General features: G+C 46.9%; 1 protein-coding gene across 1 annotated transcript; it reads right to left on the reverse strand.

Annotated features, from left to right (window-relative positions):
* Positions 1–2,191: 2,191 nt before the first annotated feature.
* Positions 2,192–5,781, reverse strand: zfp64 (zinc finger protein 64 homolog (mouse)). Its single transcript, XM_037481087.2, has 6 exons — positions 5,534–5,781; positions 5,203–5,361; positions 4,978–5,124; positions 4,715–4,777; positions 4,384–4,635; positions 2,192–4,250 (listed from the first exon to the last, which is right to left on the reverse strand). Exons 1-6 carry the CDS (start codon positions 5,553–5,555, stop codon positions 2,914–2,916), a joined length of 1,980 nt encoding a protein of 659 aa, XP_037336984.2. The 5' UTR covers positions 5,556–5,781; the 3' UTR covers positions 2,192–2,913.
* Positions 5,782–16,840: the final 11,059 nt, after the last annotated feature.

Raw genomic sequence — 16,840 nt, forward strand, 5'->3', positions numbered from 1 at the left:
CCAATGCCAAATGGGGGGGGGGGGGGGGGGGAAGGTGACAAAAGCTTTCAAGCAATGTGAAGAAAAAAAAAAGACATTTTAGCAATCACTTAATATTTTTGCATGATTTTGTTGAGAGAAAAAAAAGAAAAGCCGTAGAATATGAAAATCTTATGAGGCTCCTACAACCCCGATTTCCTCTAAAGTTGTTGCTATTGATTCCAACCAGGGGACACAACAACAGCTTAACTGTGCCCCAGCAAATAATCACATTGCATTCAGAAAGGCAGATCAAAGCGTCCTTTTTTTTTTTGTCACATGGCTGATCAATTTCGCCCCAATCTTGTTGGATCTCTATCACACGGGACAAAAATAATTAAGCAGAGACAAGATAAAAGCCTGCAGCTCCACCGAGGCATCAAAACTCACTTAAGATGTCAATAGCGCCGTGGTGGAAAGATGCCTGCATTGGAAAAAAACCAAAAAAAATCCATATCAATACTTTGCCAATCAGTTAATTTCATTAAGGCATTCAGTGCCACTTACTGATGGGATAGGGAATTGTGCGCAAACAAAACAAAGGTCAGAATTGTATGGCTTGAAGCGGCAGATGGAGCAGTTTGCACCCCGGAGAGATTTACAACCACCTGTGACGAGAGAAACGAGCCGGAATACTGAATTCATTCAGAGTTTATTTTCGCACTATTTAAGGTAGCTGTCCGCTTTTTTCTTTGTTGCCAAGAAGCCCGTGTGTGTTGATCCGGGCCCGTTGTACTCGGACCACCTGGTCCCGTGTGGAAATGTTTATGTGCCCAAGGAATGCATCACAACTTACGATTTCTTTAAGCAGCTGGGAGTGGAAATGGCTTTTTGGGGGAGACATTTATGACCCCCCCCCCACCCCCATTCAAATGCCGACATCTCAAACACAGGAAGGAAGGAGCGGAGAAGAAGTGCAATACAGTCAGAAAAGGCCCTTTTACAGAACAATTTGAAAGCAAAGAAATTATTTAAGATGTCATAATAGAATAAATGTGTTCTTTCTTCCTTTTTTTATTAAAATCAGAAAATAAGGTGACACACTCCTTAATAAATCAGTAGAAATGTTTTGTATAATGTTTACACATAGTATATCATAAGGTTAACATGAGGTAAGATTTCAAACTTTCAAAAGTTCCAGAAATGTTGAAAGGAAGAAGCACTTAACTCACCCGTGTCGTCACATGCGGGAGGGGGCGGGACTCTCCTCCTCAAGGGTGTTTAGGATTAGAGCCTGGAAGTCTGTCACATAATAGATCAAAGACATACACCAGAGAGCACTTCTTACTTTTCCCACATGACGCTCCTCTCCGGACGCCGCCGTGAGAGCCGGACTCACCGAAGTCCAGACCCAACGGCCAATCCCAATAAGGGGCCCTCTAGAAGGGGGGGTACATTTTATAAGTCTTTCACTTTCTTTATGCGGCGGAAGTTCTGGCGGATATGGATTGGTTATTCATTCCAGGCAGAATATCTACTGCAGTTTGAAGAAGCCCATAACAAAAGCAAAAAAGCAGAAAAATGTATAAGTACAACATGAAAATACTTTAAACTGATTGGGCGGTATATTGGTAGGTAACATCCCAGAGAGTATAGTTTGACATTTTGCAGAGAGTTACATTAGAGGATGGATAGCGTCATGACGTCTGAGTGTATTTTACAAGTGTCAAACTATTCTTGTAATCAGCTAAGTAAATCCACTGCAGAGAACTATAGTGTCACAGGAATGTAGTCAAAGGTTTTAATACCGCCCTCGTAAACGTGGTGAGGCAGAAGTGTATCATAAAATGGCACTACTCATGAAAAGTATCACTAGCCATGACATCACTTCAGGTACTTTGTTACATTCCACCGCTTATAGCCTCCCAACTGGAAAATGGATGAATCGCAATGTACGGCATCAACGATTTAAATACACAGAACGCAGTCAAACAGGTCACAAAGACCTCGAACTGTGGCCGTCATCATTCCTTCGCTTGAGTTACCACTTCTTCTTCCTTTAGCAACACAAACCAACTTTGAGGCTTCCAAACAGCCCTGCATCAAAGAGAGCCGGTGCATCGGCGGAGCCATTAGTGCCGAGGGACGAGAGGGAAAATCAATGGTCGCCTGTCCATGGGAGACTCCCATTCAGGAGCAGCCTTCAATCTCTGCAAATACTAAGTGCCGAAGCCTGAGAGTATAAACGGCCACAATAACAGAGGGCGGCGAGCAGGACTGAACACTTTATTGAAAAATCTATTGGGAGAGCAACTTGGCTTTTAGAAGCTTGTGCAATGCTTTCTACAGAAAAAAAACCCCATCTACATCCTGGAATCTGCTTCATTTAAAGAAGAAAAAATAAAGAAAAAGTAAAAAGAAATCTATACATAGGCCCTATGTAGGATGTTGTATTACTGATTTCAATGCTGCAATGTTTTGAATGAACTTCAGCCGCCACTTGTATCACTCTGCTGCCACCTATTGGAAAATATGAGGAAACCCATGGCACAAAGACGTTCAATTTGTGTCCACTTCAGGCTTTATTATTCATTTGGCCATTTTTTTTTCTAAAGCTCTTGCAGGAAAATAAAACTTTAATTTAATGCATCTTACTTGTCTTAATTCGCATTTTTATTTTGATGCCTCCAAAAATAACCCTTGCATATACCGCATGCGAAATGACGTCCTAATGATCACAGCATTATTCTAAGATGAGAACCATTAATACTCCAAAGTGAACACCATGGTCAGTTCAGCGGAAAATTAAATTAAATTGCTAGAAACTGTTTTTGTCAACAGCCTAAAAAGGTCCGCAAACACGTGACCTTTAGACTTCATACTGGCAAAGAAATAGCTTATGATGCGGTGACAGTCTTTCAATTTTCGGGAAAAGCCCAGCGAGCCCTTTACCGCTCACTGTGGGACGTCTTCCAGGGCGTGTGCCCCCGAGTACAGTGCGTGAGGGGAGAGCTGCTCTAAAGTCTGCTCCGGCCGAGTGGACACCAGCAGCGGGACGCCGTGGACGACCACGTTCTGCCCGCAGAGGCTGACGCTCGGCCCCAGCAACGCTCCCCCCCCGCCCGGCAAGGCCCCCGCCAGCTGGGACGCGTCCCCCGACGGTTCGCCCGGAGCGGCGCCCGCCGCGCCCGCGTTCCCCTCCGTCACCACCGTGACCTCTGTGCCCCCCTGCTGGATCAGCGCGTTGAGGCCCTCCAGCTCCGAGCACGTCGTGATGAAGGTCTGCGTGCCGCCGCCGCCGGGGGGGGGATCCTCGCCGGCCATGGCGGTCTGCAGCAGGGCCTGGTGCAGCGGGTTGCCGGCGGCGTCGCCGGGGCCCACCTGCGTCAGCAGGACCGTCCGGGTCTCCAGGGCGGCCTCCGCGGTCTGGGGCGACCCGAGCAGGTTCACCTGCTGGATCATGGAGCTGACAACCATGTCCTGGCTCTGCGGGCTGAGCAGGACCACGCTGCTCTTGTGCGCACCGTCGACGCCGGCTGGATTCGAGGGGTGAGACACGATGATTTGGAGCTGCGCGCTGCCGTAGGGAGCCATCGAGTCGGACGGGACGTGGACCTCGGGCGGGACCGCAAGCAAGTTGATGTCCGCCGGGCCGGAGAGGCGGAGCTGCACCACGTTCCGAGGGTCTCGATGCTGCTTCTTGTGGCTCCGCAGGGAGTCCTCCCGCACGAAGGAGGCGTCGCACGAGTCGCAGCAGAACGCTCGCGCGGCCTCCAGTTTGGCCCGATACCTTGAGCCCGCGGGCTTCGGGGAGTCCCCTCCCCCGGCCCTGCCGCCCTTCGCGGCCCCGCCCCGCTCCGGGTTGTCCGAGTGGCACTTCCTCTTGTGGATGACGAGGTTGCTGCGCTGCTTCGAGGCGAAGTCGCACGAGTCGCATTTGAAGGGGCGGTCGTCGGAGTGGATCCTCTCGTGGACGCGCAGCGCCCCTTTGCTGGCGCAGGAGTAGGTGCACTTGGAACACTGGATGGGCTGAACGGGCTCGTGCTCCCGCGAGTGCAGCCGCAGCGCGGCCCTGCTGGCGCACTGGAAGTCGCAGTGCGCGCAGCGGAAGGAGTTCTCGGCGCCGTGCTTTATCTGAACGTGGGACTTCAGGTTGCCTTTCATGGCGCAGCGGTACTCGCAAAAGTTACACTTGTAGGGTTTCTCGCCCGAGTGAATCCGCACGTGCCTCTTCAGGTCAGAGTTGATTTTGAACTTCGCGTCGCACTGTTGGCACTGGAAAGGCGCATCCCCTTTGAGATGGAACAGAAGGACAAGAGAAGACACAAAAAAAAAAAAAAAAAAAAAGAAGTGTCAAAGCAGTCACAGAATACAACATCGTCCCGCAGCGCGGGGGCCCGTTTGGGGAGATCAGCGACGACCCACCAGTGTGCGAGCGGAGGTGCACGGTGAGCTGGCTGGAGTTGCGGCTGGCGTAAGGGCAGATCTGGCACTTGAAAGGCCGTTCGTCGTAGTGGATGCGCAGGTGCTTCTTCAAACTGCTGCTGTCTGCCGCCGCGTAGGGGCAGTGCTTACACTTGTGCGGCTTCTCGCCCGTGTGCGAGCGGCTGTGCATGTTGAGCTTGTCCCGCCGGCTGAAGCGCTTGTGGCACAGCTCGCACTCAAACGGCTTCTCGCCTGGACGGTCGGAAAACACATTGGATTATTGCAGCCACGGAAGCAAGGGAGCATCACGCGCGCGAGGCGTTCGACGTACCGGTGTGGGTTTTGAGATGGCGCTCCATGTCTTTTTGGCCGTACTGCGTCTCAAAGGTGCAACCTGCAGATCAACAGGAAGGGGGGGGGGGGGGGGGGGGCTTTTACAAGGTGTGCATGTGGCCTCTGTGCTCGTGGAAAAGTCAAGCTTAAAGAGACCTGAATAAATAACAGCCAATGACACGGTACTGGGCAGGAAGGGCTGGTTCCCCTGCTCGGTGCACCTAAAAGAGGGAACGTGACACAGTCGTAAACGGCACCAACCTGAGAAACAGCAGCTGTGCCTCTTTGAAGTCAGGGATGGTTTTACTTTTTTCGAGGGTGTTATCGGGGCTTTGGTCAGGATCTTTTTAACACCTCTCATGACGCAAGTCTGGTAGGTTTCCTCAAAAACAAACTCGGCGCTGGAATCTGAGCAGAGCAGGAATACGACGTGAGTTTGAGGGGACCCCACTGGGACTCAAATCTACATGCAAATAATGATTTTACCTGTGAGTGTGGTGGTTGCAGTGGGGGCTAAGGTGTCAGGGGTTGGCAAGGAGCATCCGTTTTGCTTATGGGCGATGAAGACCTCATAATTATTATACTGCTGCTTGCAGAAGCCACAGATGTGGATGTCTGGACTCATCTCCACCAACACAGAATGTCCTGCAATTGACATGTGAAAAAAAAACTCGAATGTATGATATTTAGAGAAAGTCGCCTGAATATGTGAAACTGGCAAGAAGATTGCAGCATAGCGAAATAAAGTCATAACGAGAATGTAAAATTTAAAATGTGTGTGGTTAGGGATCTGGACATAACGTTAGTTACGCTTTACCTTCAGCGTTGTAAGTTGCCATTTTCGAGGTTGTTTTGATGCAGATCAGCTCATCATCTGGCTCCTCAAAGCCGACACAATGTCTACCCTGTTGTTCAACTGTACCGGTTCGAGTGGAGACACAGCCAGCTGTATTCTTATCATAGTTTATAACGACAAATATACCCTAGTTTCAATTTCTAAAGGGAACAACCGTTTACTTGCCAACATCAGACACACGTCGGCTTTACGACATGTTACAGGGGGTTTACGACAGCGAAGGATGCCGTGTGTCTAGATGACGTCATATGATGCATTTTGTGCTATGGGAAAAGTGTCGATTACTTCGCCCCAGCGTGTACGATAAGGAAGGTGTATTGTTTTGTTGAATTTACTATTCTTACAAGGAAATATATTACATTCTGTATATATATACATAGCATCTAACGTCGCAAATTATTTTTGAAACTGGAGTTATTAACTTTACAAAGGGAATTTCAGTACTTGAATGCGCCACTACATTAGTACCAGAGTAACGATAAGTAATTGGGATTCACCCGTTAGAGTGCTTTTGTTCTGAAATGTTGAATATGTTTTCTAATTACAGAACGTTTTATCATCTCATAGTTTAACATGTAATGCTAAACCTTCTATTCGGAGCAAGACAATAGATTTGGGCGTTTTACCAGTTTGATTGGATTTTTTGACTTTAGTGCCATCTGTTGTTTTTCAGGGAAAAGGCCTAAAATAGCTTAACTACTGTGTATACGTAAACCATTTGTTTCTATAAATATGATATCAAACAGTCTGAGGTTGAGGCCTTGATTAGTGTACAGAATGGCTACAAAATTAGCACATTTCAGCACACGGCATGAGCCTTTACTGTGGTGGCTGCAACAATTTCTGGTGTAAGGAGGTAGGTAGTAATATACATAGCCCTGCTCAACTATCCTTCAAGTAAGGACAATTTACTGCATTTTTGGGGTGAGTGAATTAGAATGGCACATTTTAATGCCACAGCAGTCGTGCTGTAGTGTGAATAAGCCACGGACGTGACTGACATACGGCTCTATTTTCAGTGGCAGGTCCTTAACTGCCTGATTGCCACTGTGAAGCTCAGGAATTTCCTTACGCTGACTTTACTGCATGGCAAAGGCGCAGGACTGATTCCTTCCCTGCTGAAACAGCAAATCCTTTAGACACACACACACACACAAACACGCACGCAGGGCCTTTCGTGGCCTGCCCAAAAAGATCTGACTATTTGATGACTGCTGTTTTTGAATTGGATTCTGTCAGGATTGTCCCCTTGGATTCAAAAACAAGTCTAGTAACACTTTGTCAAATTTGTACAAGAAAAAGGGTTTTTTTCTGGCCATTTGAAAAATTGATGATTCTCATGACAGGAAATAATTAGCTCGGACCAAATTTCAGTTCACAGTTAAATGCGCATTAATGGCCGTATTCAGATGTGACAGACATATGACTCAGAGATGGGTTAGCTGATGAAATACTTATGTAATTCCCCCAGCTGGTGGAGAACAGTATGCTTTCTACTTCATTTTTACCGTCAAAATTGTTTTTTTAAAATCACATTTCAAATTGGCAGCTAATGAGTCCCTTAATTGTTAGGTTTAATTCATGAGGAAACACCCACCAACAGAAATGTGATTCATCACAGATAATCCCACTAAACTGAAGCTAGCTACTTTCACTTTTTGTTTTTAGATGATAAGAGTCAGATTTCATGATCCAGAACCGGTACTTTCTTGCTTGGAGGATTAATTGAATGACTAAAGGATTATCAGAATCTTCGATGATTATTATTTTGTCAATTGACTTAATTATTGACCAGCTCAACTGTAATTCACAGCAATACATGCATGTTTCGTTGTTAGAGTTAAAGGGACAGTCCACCTTTTCTTCTCACCTGTAGTGCTACTTTTCATTTTTTTCAGCATTGTTTTGGCGTAAATTGCGTAGTTCTGGAGATATCTGCCAGATATCTCTCTCTTGTTTTGAAGTCAAAAGCACTCAATGTACTTCTTTTGTGCACGTTCAGCATATGGTCCAGTTGTATTTAAAAAAAAAGCCAGACATCTCTACGGCTGTAATGTCCAAAACTATGGCAACTCACACCAAAACCCTTTCTGAGTGATTGATATGTAGCACTACTTCTCACTTGCTTGTGTTTACAGGTAAGAGCAACCCCCCCCCCCAAAAAAAAACGTTTGGGGGGAACTGTGCCTTTAAGGGGGACTTCTGAACAATGAGCTCTATTTTCATGTGTTGTACTCAGAAACAAAGTATCATTTGGACGTCCTGCTGTGCCAGATCTAATTTGTAGACTTGCTGTTGTCCCATTCATAGAGACGCCCGGAAATTCAGTGAGTGATGTAATGTCCCTTTTTTCCCCAAAGAGACAAGGGCAACAATAGGGGGGGGGGGGGGGGGGGGGAGTGCCTCTGTCACATTATTTTCCCCCACCGAGGCACACCAGCTGCTTACAGTTGCTTAATGGCTACGGGCTGTCACAAGGCATCACAGCCCGCTGCCACGCAGAAGCGGCAGATGCTTTAATTGCACAGTGACTTGTAGGTTGTCAACAGCAATTATACCGGGCTTCCACCTGAGGGCACCCAAAGAACACCATCTACCCACTTCTCACGCGAGACGCAAGCCTTCGGAAAGCTGGCTGCGACACACAGACCTTGATCTCTGAGCCGCGGACCGATTCCAAGACTCTTTTATTTTTATTTTTATTATTTTTTTTAGCTTAATGGTTCATCCGTGTGCTGCAATAACCTGGGCAGGATCGCCAGATAGCAGGCCCGGGACCCCAAATTCATATTTAGACATCAAATATTTATCTAGCTTTGTCACCTTAGGGCCCGCTGCTCGCCGTGCTGCGGCAGGTCACGGTGTGCAGCGTTTGAGTAATTTTGCTCATTATTAATTCATGTCATTTTTTTTCTTCTTTTTTTTTTCGAAATTCAGGGGAAGGCTCACTCGCCGCTGCGAGCCCTAAGATGCTTATCATGAAGAGGAGGAAAATAAAATGGGGAGTTCAGTGCTATGTTGCAACATGCTTCAGCCCCCATTGGTTCGAGTTCTGCGTGTTGCTGGTTTGTTTTATATAAACTAAGAAAACAGTGTGTAATGTGCTTACATCAGGGGTTTATTCTACTCATGGACAATTATAATCAAGCAACTCAGAAAGCAAACACACCCAGTGACCTTCAGTTTTGTGCCTTGTCAAATCGAATGGGTAAAAGATGTCCTGTGTGTGTTGTTTTGAGCCATAAGACAAATGATACACAAATGTATGAATTCCTTTGGTCCGCAGCTGCCATCTCAGCATCAGATAAAACAGAGCCAAAGTCTGGGAACCATCACGTGCCTCCAACACTCCCACTTCGTCACATAAAAAACACAGTGTGCACACGAGCAACTGCAGAGGGGCTACACACAAAAGGCGCACATGCTCACACGCAAAACAGCGCTGCGCTCTTTGTATCTGCCAACTGATGCAGATGATAGGGCTGCAGATGAGTGCCGGCTAACCAGAGACCAGCGGGTACACGTGGCTTCAGAGACAATGGCGGGCCGTAGCGTCAGGAGGAGAACGCTCGACCCTCAGAAACATGCCGAGGGAGGAATTTAAACACAATTGTGTTTTACCATGTGCCGTTGCGTTTTTCCTGTTGTTATAATTGTGAAAGCTTAGCCGAGTCTTAATTTGACCACTGCGTCAGGTACGTAGAATGTGATTGTTACAAAGTGGAATAAAGTTGTTATTTTCTTCCTTAAAAGCGTGTTTCAATCGGAACCAAAGCACCATTAGGGAAGGTCTCTGTGTGAAGGGGGGGGGACTGCAAGGTGCCTTGTATTTTGCTGTTGTGTCAGCAGGGGGTGTCCAAAATCAGGCCGGAGAAAGAGAGCCTGTGCTCGCAGGAAGCCGCCCACGAGGCATTGCTCCAGCTTGTAGCAGCTGACATTTTGGAATTAGTGGGTCAGCAAAATGGAGACGCCGCGGAGACGTATCAAAAGCACCGGTGAGGCTTTTTAAACCACACGATGGCCTCGTGTCATTAGTCTTCTTTTGTTTTTCCGCTTCATCCCAACGTCGACACACAAGTGGGTTTCAGGTGTTGCTCTCCGCTCCCGAGCGAGTAGGGCGGCCCCCACGCACGGTGATGGGGGGGGGGGGGGGACACACACCGACACCCACGGATTCTTCAGGGGTGCAGACAGATGTTCCGCAGCTACACCCAAACAAATGACGCTACGCATGCGCGCCGTCTTCGATGTCGCGATGGCCGAGGGGGGGGGGGGATCTTGGCGGTTGGCCGGATAACAATGGGCCGGGCCTGTTGGCGCTCCGGACACACACCTCACGGACACACACCTCACGGACACACACCTCACGGACACACTCGCGGGTACACACTCGGCATCGTCATCGTCACAAGGGGAGAAAGGCTCATAATTGGACGGAGGTGTCTGTAGATAATGAAGCCAGACCTCACACCTGCCAAACCTTGGGGATTTCACTTGACTGGCCACTTAAATCTTCCTCACTCTGCGGGTCTGGAGGGCAAGAGAGTGAGTAAGGAACTAATGGAGAAAAGAAGAAGAAGAAAAAAAAGCACACGCTACAGGGAGGATCCCTGTCAGCAAGAGTGTGGCGTGGGCCCCCCCCCCCCCCCCCAACTCCTCCCTTCCCCACACACACACACACACACACATAACCCATCCAGCTCCAGCCCCCACAGCTCGTTCCATGCAGCACCCACTTCACTTCACTGTAGATCCTCTGGTGTCAAGGATTTCAGACGGAAAACGGGGGGAAACGCTGCACCAGCTATTTTGTTTTCGAACTCTCAAAACACTCGCTTCTCCCGAGTTGTCTTTGGTGACAGCGTTTGAGCGCGGGAAGCGCATCGTGCCGGGCTTTTAGCGGGGCGTCATTCGACGTGCTAAAAGGGAAACAGATCGACGCTTCCCCCGGGGGGGGGGGCGAAATACTTTCTGTATAGACAGTTTACCTGACGTGTCGTGAGTGAAGTCGTGACACTGCGTCAGGGAAAGTAAAAAAAAGCTACACCAATTAGGGGCCGAGTGTACCCGGGCGACGTCTTAACAATTTATGAGGAACAAAATGGGATTTCCCTCCGTCTTTCAACACGGCTTGGATCCTTGATGGAGGCTCGGGGATCATTGTCATACAAATAAGGTATAGATATAGCACTGGAGGGAGGAAACTCTATGCTGTTAACACAAACACAGCCGTGAGACACACAGCGGGGGGGTGGGGGGGGTTATCGGCCTCTGTTAGCTTGTCATGAAGTCAGCCATGTCAGCTTTTACATACTTGGTTGTGTCTGCTGTCAAAGGGTTGCTTGTACTGGTAAATGGTGGGAATCAATAACTTTTGAAGCAGGCTGGTAGCTTTGCTCGTGGGGTCAGCTGCACCCGGGTGGCCGTGGCCCATTTTTCCCCTTTATTCGGAGATAAAAAAGGATAAACACGTGCTCGTGGAACTCCGTCAATCGCTGCATTGACGCTTTCGACTAAAGGGAGGTTACGCGGTGGACCTCAATCATATTTCTCTGGGCTGATAAATACGGATGTGGTATCCCTGATGGAGGCCTCTGGATATGCTGCGGCGGCAAACGGTCACTCCAGAAAAGCTGTTCTGTGTCGGTGAAAGCCGCGTACGATGCATACCTCCGGCAGATTTACAACAGCATAATGACCCATCCGCCCAATTGGGCCTCTCATTTAACACGAGAACAGCCAGTAAAATCTTCTCGGACACTTTCTTTTTTTCCGATCTCCGTGACACCCTGGAGGGAAGCCCTGCGACCAACAGCAACCAAAAGTGTCCGACCAGTGGGCGCGCTCTAAGTGCTGAGCAGACTGAGGCGATGGCTCATCCTTCCGCCGTGATGGATCGCAGCAGATGAACCAAGAGCTGTGCGAGCGCGGGACCGATTTGGGCAACGTGCATGTAACTGTAGACCCTGGATCATCGCGGTCCCATTTTCTACCAGCCACAACTGGCGCAGGAAGGCAGTTCCAGTAGTTCGCGAGCGTCTGCTAATGTGGATCTTCTTTCCAAATCTTGCACGATAAGCAACGCTTAAATGCTCCCTGAAACGAAATCACGCGGAAACCGAAAGCTTATCAAGATGAAACTGTGCAATGATACAAAAATTATCCATCACCATCCATCATGTATTTGTTTGCAGGAAACAGATTACATGGATCTTAATTGAAATATTATTTTACCTTCATTTGAATTATTTATGGGGTTGCTGACTGAATTCATACCTTAGAGAAAAACACGAACGCATTATGTGATGCAAGAATGTGTGTGTATGTGTGTGTGTTTTTGTAAGCATTTCTCATATATTATTCAAAGTGTAGAGTCAGAATATAGTCGTATCCATATGAAGGATATCAAAGGGCCTGTCTTTGATACAATTTACTCGAGATCCACTGGCCAGAGCAGAGCTGTCCATCGGCCTACCATTGCTAATGAGATCGGGGGGGTAAAATAGAGAGTGGTGGGCTGGCTGTCATCCGCTAGGTGATGGTTTTAAGACCAAGCAGTGATACTTCATTAATTAACCTTCACATTCTATGTAGATCTGCTCATCAAGATGCAGTTAATTAAAGAAAGGTCATTCCAAGGGCTGCTGGAAAGCGGCATTATTACAATGGAGGGATGGCACTGCTTTGAGCGAGATAACACGGGGGAGGGGGCAGGGAGAAGGCGATCACCCAGCCACTAAAATGGCAGACGACCTGCATGAGCCGGTTTCTGAACTCCTGATAGCAGAACACCTCAGAATGAGAAGGAAATGTTGTCTTTTTGAAGCTGTTTTTTATTTCTCAGCGTCTCTGTTGTTTTATTTTTCATATAGATGGAGACCGTTGAAAAGCTCTAAAGGAGAAAGCCTATGTAAAATATTTATTACACTCAATTGACAGCATCTATCTTTCAGCATGTCAGTGTCGCAGTGGCGGCTGATGGAATCTCCATTTTCGGTAGGGCCAGCCAATCGGTTTCAGCAAACATCCCAGTGTGATTCAATGCAACAAAAACACTCATTATTACTTTGCAGTTGCAATTTTTTTTACATTTAGTCCAACAGTTTAACATAACATAAAACATAATAATAAGGACATCTTATTAAAAGATTTCAATACATTCATATATATATTTATATATACATATATCATTTTCATTATACAATATAAATATCTCGCCATTGCCTCGCCATAAAAACGGCCCAAGGGGGAATCTATTTTAGGACGCTGATTGGCTAAATGATATGCCACTCATTTATATCTTTAATCACTAATTGGATAAACTGCTTCTCAGGGTCCGAGCCCAGCTGAGTCAGTGCAGACAGGCGGAGAGGACGTGCAGGAAAAGCATACATTTTGCACAGATATCCTATTTTACAAATGTTACTGGGTATATTCCATATTTCAAAAATACAAATGAGACTGTAAAAAAAATATTTATTTTTTAATTTATTTTAGCTGCTACTGCAGTATAGTGTTTGTACTCTCTTAATTTTGCAGCTCTGGGTCAATTTCTTGTGCGAATTCCTCTTTTTCTCACCTTGCTCAGTGTAGAGGGAAAAAAAGCCATCTTGAGTAAATAAAAGGCCAGGAGCCCAGGCGGATATAAAATAGTTATGCGTCATATCTGGAGGGGTATAATCCACTTCAAGGTGGTGACTTCTTCTTTTCGGATTTATGCCCATCAATCTATATATTTTTCTTTGTCACTGTCTGCTGAAGCAAAAATGTCTAACCTTGTTTTGGAAAGGGCACCAACGGCAGTGTTTTGGTCCAATCAGGAAACAACGTTTTATTTGTGCAGGCATACTTGCAAAAGGACAGAGACACTATGAAATATTGTGTCTGTAGATCACTTAATGAGATCCCACTTGTTAGAAATAGGTCTTCTCTATGCCCCCCCCCCCCTCCCCCCACCTCTTCTCAACACTGTCACGTTTGGAACCAGCACAAATGTTGCTCTCCTGCAAAAATCGTAGCGGGACACCAGCGCCCCCCCCCCCCCCCCCCCGCGCCCCCCCGTGTCCTCCCGCAGTCGTCTCTGAGTGTCTTTTGCCACTGCTTCCAACGGCAGGTGTGGAGACAAACGAGAAGTGCCTGTGTGTACATAAGTGTGTGTGTGTGTGTGTGTGTGTGTGTGTGTGTATACATCCCTCCCACCCTGCTACAATAGTAACTGCTGACCCCGGACACAGTGCCATTATGGCAGACGAAGCAGGGCTCCCCTGGCAGCGGCTGGGGCGGCTGGTTGCTAGGTGGAAAGACATTACCGCGGGCCTCTGCAATAATTTATCCTAAGAGCGCGGCGAGCCGTCATGTAGCCCCTGACAGAGAGCTGCAGTACTTTATCAGGCTGCCTGTAAATCAGCCATGTGTGGGTGCAGACGGCAACATTGTTTGATCTCTTTCAGACACTCTAATAATCTGCTCCCCTCTGATTGATACCTTCACACAACAAAGCACATTACACCAGCAGACCACAGCAGCCCACAGTGTGTCTGTGTGTGTGCATCATCTAATGACTGTGTGTGGAAAAAAGAAGAAACGTGTGTCAGTGCGTGTGTTTGTGTGTGTGTGTCTTTCTGGTGGTCATCAGTGTTGCCAGTGGCCTGGGGAGGGAGAGGGAGGGGATGAATGAGTCTTCTGCAGAAACACAGGGTCATTTGGAGTCTCTAAACCAATGACAGGCTAATGGGTTCAGAGAGAGAGAGAGAGGGGGGAGGGGGGGCTACTAAAGCTTTCCTTAATTTTTAGTTAAAGCTCCTGTAATGTTACACATACCACATTAGGAATGATAAACTCTTACTATTGATTTGGTTAATATATATGATATTCTGAGAAACATTGAATTTAGGACCGACCTTTTCCTGTGCATTAATAGTTCCAATATTTTGGAATGTAATATGTAGTCAGCGCTTTGACAAATAGAGCAAATGTAACTACACAGCTCAATGGATGTATCCTATCTTAAAAATGCTGATATTATTTTTCTATTCCATTCATTTCCTTGTATCAAATCAAAGGGAATTGCATCTTTTCCAAATTGCCATCCAACTTCTTGCTTGATATGCTACATATACAAAGGAGAGCAATGTCCCGTCCAACAATACCCATGCCATTTGTGCTGCTCAGCTTCAGAATGTCATTGGTTTGAGTGTGACAGTAAACCATAACTCTACCTTTTCTGCGGGTTGAATTGGAACATGGCTTCCAATTATTCAGCTCCAAATTCAATAGCAATTTTCTGCTCGATGAAATAGGGGTTGCAATCTCTAGAGTAATGCCACTTTAGAGGGATTTTAAAAAAAATGGCATGTCTCTGAGTGAATGGATGGACGCGGGAGGAATTCATTTGGCTTGAGGAAATGATACTTGTCTGCTGAAGCTTGTCATTTATTGATGAAGAAAACACTTATTCCGATACATGATCTACAGTATGGGTGCACATGTTTTGTTTTTGCCACATTCACAGAATTTTAGTCAGAATTTCCAAAGAGGACAATAGCTTCCAACTAGAAGCATAACCTTATGATTGCGTTTGGTCAGATTCAGCCCATTTTGCTTCAGTGCAGCATTAAAAGTAGCACTGAACAATAAAAAAAAATGCAATTATAAGTGTGTTTGTGTGTAATGTATCAGTAGCCCATCCAGGGCCCCATAATGAATGCAATGCAACGTGCGATCACTGAGCCGTGCGTATGCCCCGCTCAATGCATCTCTGGAAATAAACAGAGCAATGGAAATGGTTCTCATTAGTGTTGTTTTCATATTAAGTCCCTCAGACAAGGTTGACAAACCAGGCTCCCTGCGCCAGGCTCCTCGGGGACCATCGCTTCAATACAGATAGGGCAAACAACACCAGCCGATACCAATGCCATTACCACCTCCTATAGTTACTTATCCCCCCCCCATCCCTGTGGAGTGCTCTGTCTACACAGACCAGAGGAAAGTGCATTAAGATCTTCCAGCAGCATGCAGAAAGAGTCCTGCTTTCATCTATCACTATTGCTATTGGCTCCTAAAAGGGACAAATGTCTGTTCTCCATCTCTGTGCCATGAGAACGGTAGGGATGTGTGCAGTGTGCAGTGTGTGTGTGTGTGTGTGTGACACGGAATATGTTTTGCGCTCCAGAGACGATCCGCTGTGAGGCTGTTTAGCAGGAAGGGAACAGGTGTGCTGAGCTTCTGGCTTCCACCATGTGTTCCAGTTGTTTCATCTGCACCTGTTTCCCCGAGTCCTATATATGATGATCAAAACACTTTATTAACCATGAAGTGCAGTGGTTCGTATGCCGCGCCTGTGTAATGTTTCACAGTCATATTGCCGTCAAGTGATTAATTGATGTCTCAGAGTTTTTTTTTTGCTTTGGAAATGGCGGACGGCTGATTTAGACGAGGCCCGACAAAGAATCATTTATTTACGAGAAGTGTTATGACCCAGAGTGTCATATTGACGTTGCAGTTCACCTCCCTGCCTGAGGGGGTTGCTGTTATGTTTTGCCTTGCTCTGTTCCAACCGGGCCATGCTGCACCTCACAGGTCTTTGGGTGTTGGGGTTAGCAAGGGGGTCGGCAGGGGCCATGAGTGAGATGCCCTTTTTGTTGACCATGTGTTCTCCTGTTTTTGGGCAGGGAGATATGTAAGATATTTGTACTTTTGTTTGTTCCTTTGTGTGGTCTATGGAAGTTAAAATCCATCATCACATGTTCAAACGGTCTTGCAGGCGGTGCAGGTGCCGCGTGATGCGACACCTGCACTGAACAACCTATATCGTGAGTTGCATGCTTGACACGAGCCTTTGTGCGTAAGCTGCAAAGCCCTTTGTGAACCATGTTGCATCAATGATACTTAACATTCCCCCTTTTGACACATGGTCCAACCTATGAGTCAATTTCGCATAATGAGGGAAGAACTGTTTAGGTAAGCATGGGTTACCGTTCGGACCATACCAGATGCCGTCCGTGAATTTGGAGTTGGAGGAGGACCATTGACGTCTCTCATTTGAAGTAGAGAGTGACTACATGGCTGCAAGAGAGGAGGGAAGAGAAAACATGGCAGGAACTGGGCGTGGCGTTTTGGGAAGAGGACGTCTACCAGCCGCTTTTGCAGCTAAGTCTAAGTCAATGAAAATACTGCGTTGACCTCAGTCAACACTTGAATTCTACTTCATATGGAGTCCAGCCCACTGCTTTCTCCGAAAAACACCTCACCAGCATCGCGTTACATCAC

Source organism: Pungitius pungitius, chromosome 1, assembly GCF_949316345.1.
Source record: "Pungitius pungitius chromosome 1, fPunPun2.1, whole genome shotgun sequence".
Taxonomy (NCBI): Eukaryota; Metazoa; Chordata; class Actinopteri; order Perciformes; family Gasterosteidae; genus Pungitius; species Pungitius pungitius.

What these genes read in the sequence shown, in the direction of transcription:
- zfp64 (XM_037481087.2), bottom strand. Translation starts at nt 5,555, where the DNA reads ATGGCAACTTACAACGCTGAAG. An exon ending in GGCAACTTACAACGCTGAAG is followed by an intron (nt 5,362 to 5,533) that starts GTAAAGCGTAAC and finishes TGTCAATTGCAG; the next exon opens with GACATTCTGTGTTGGTGGAG. An exon ending in GCACCTCCGCTCGCACACTG is followed by an intron (nt 4,251 to 4,383) that starts GTGGGTCGTCGC and finishes TCCATCTCAAAG; the next exon opens with GGGATGCGCCTTTCCAGTGC.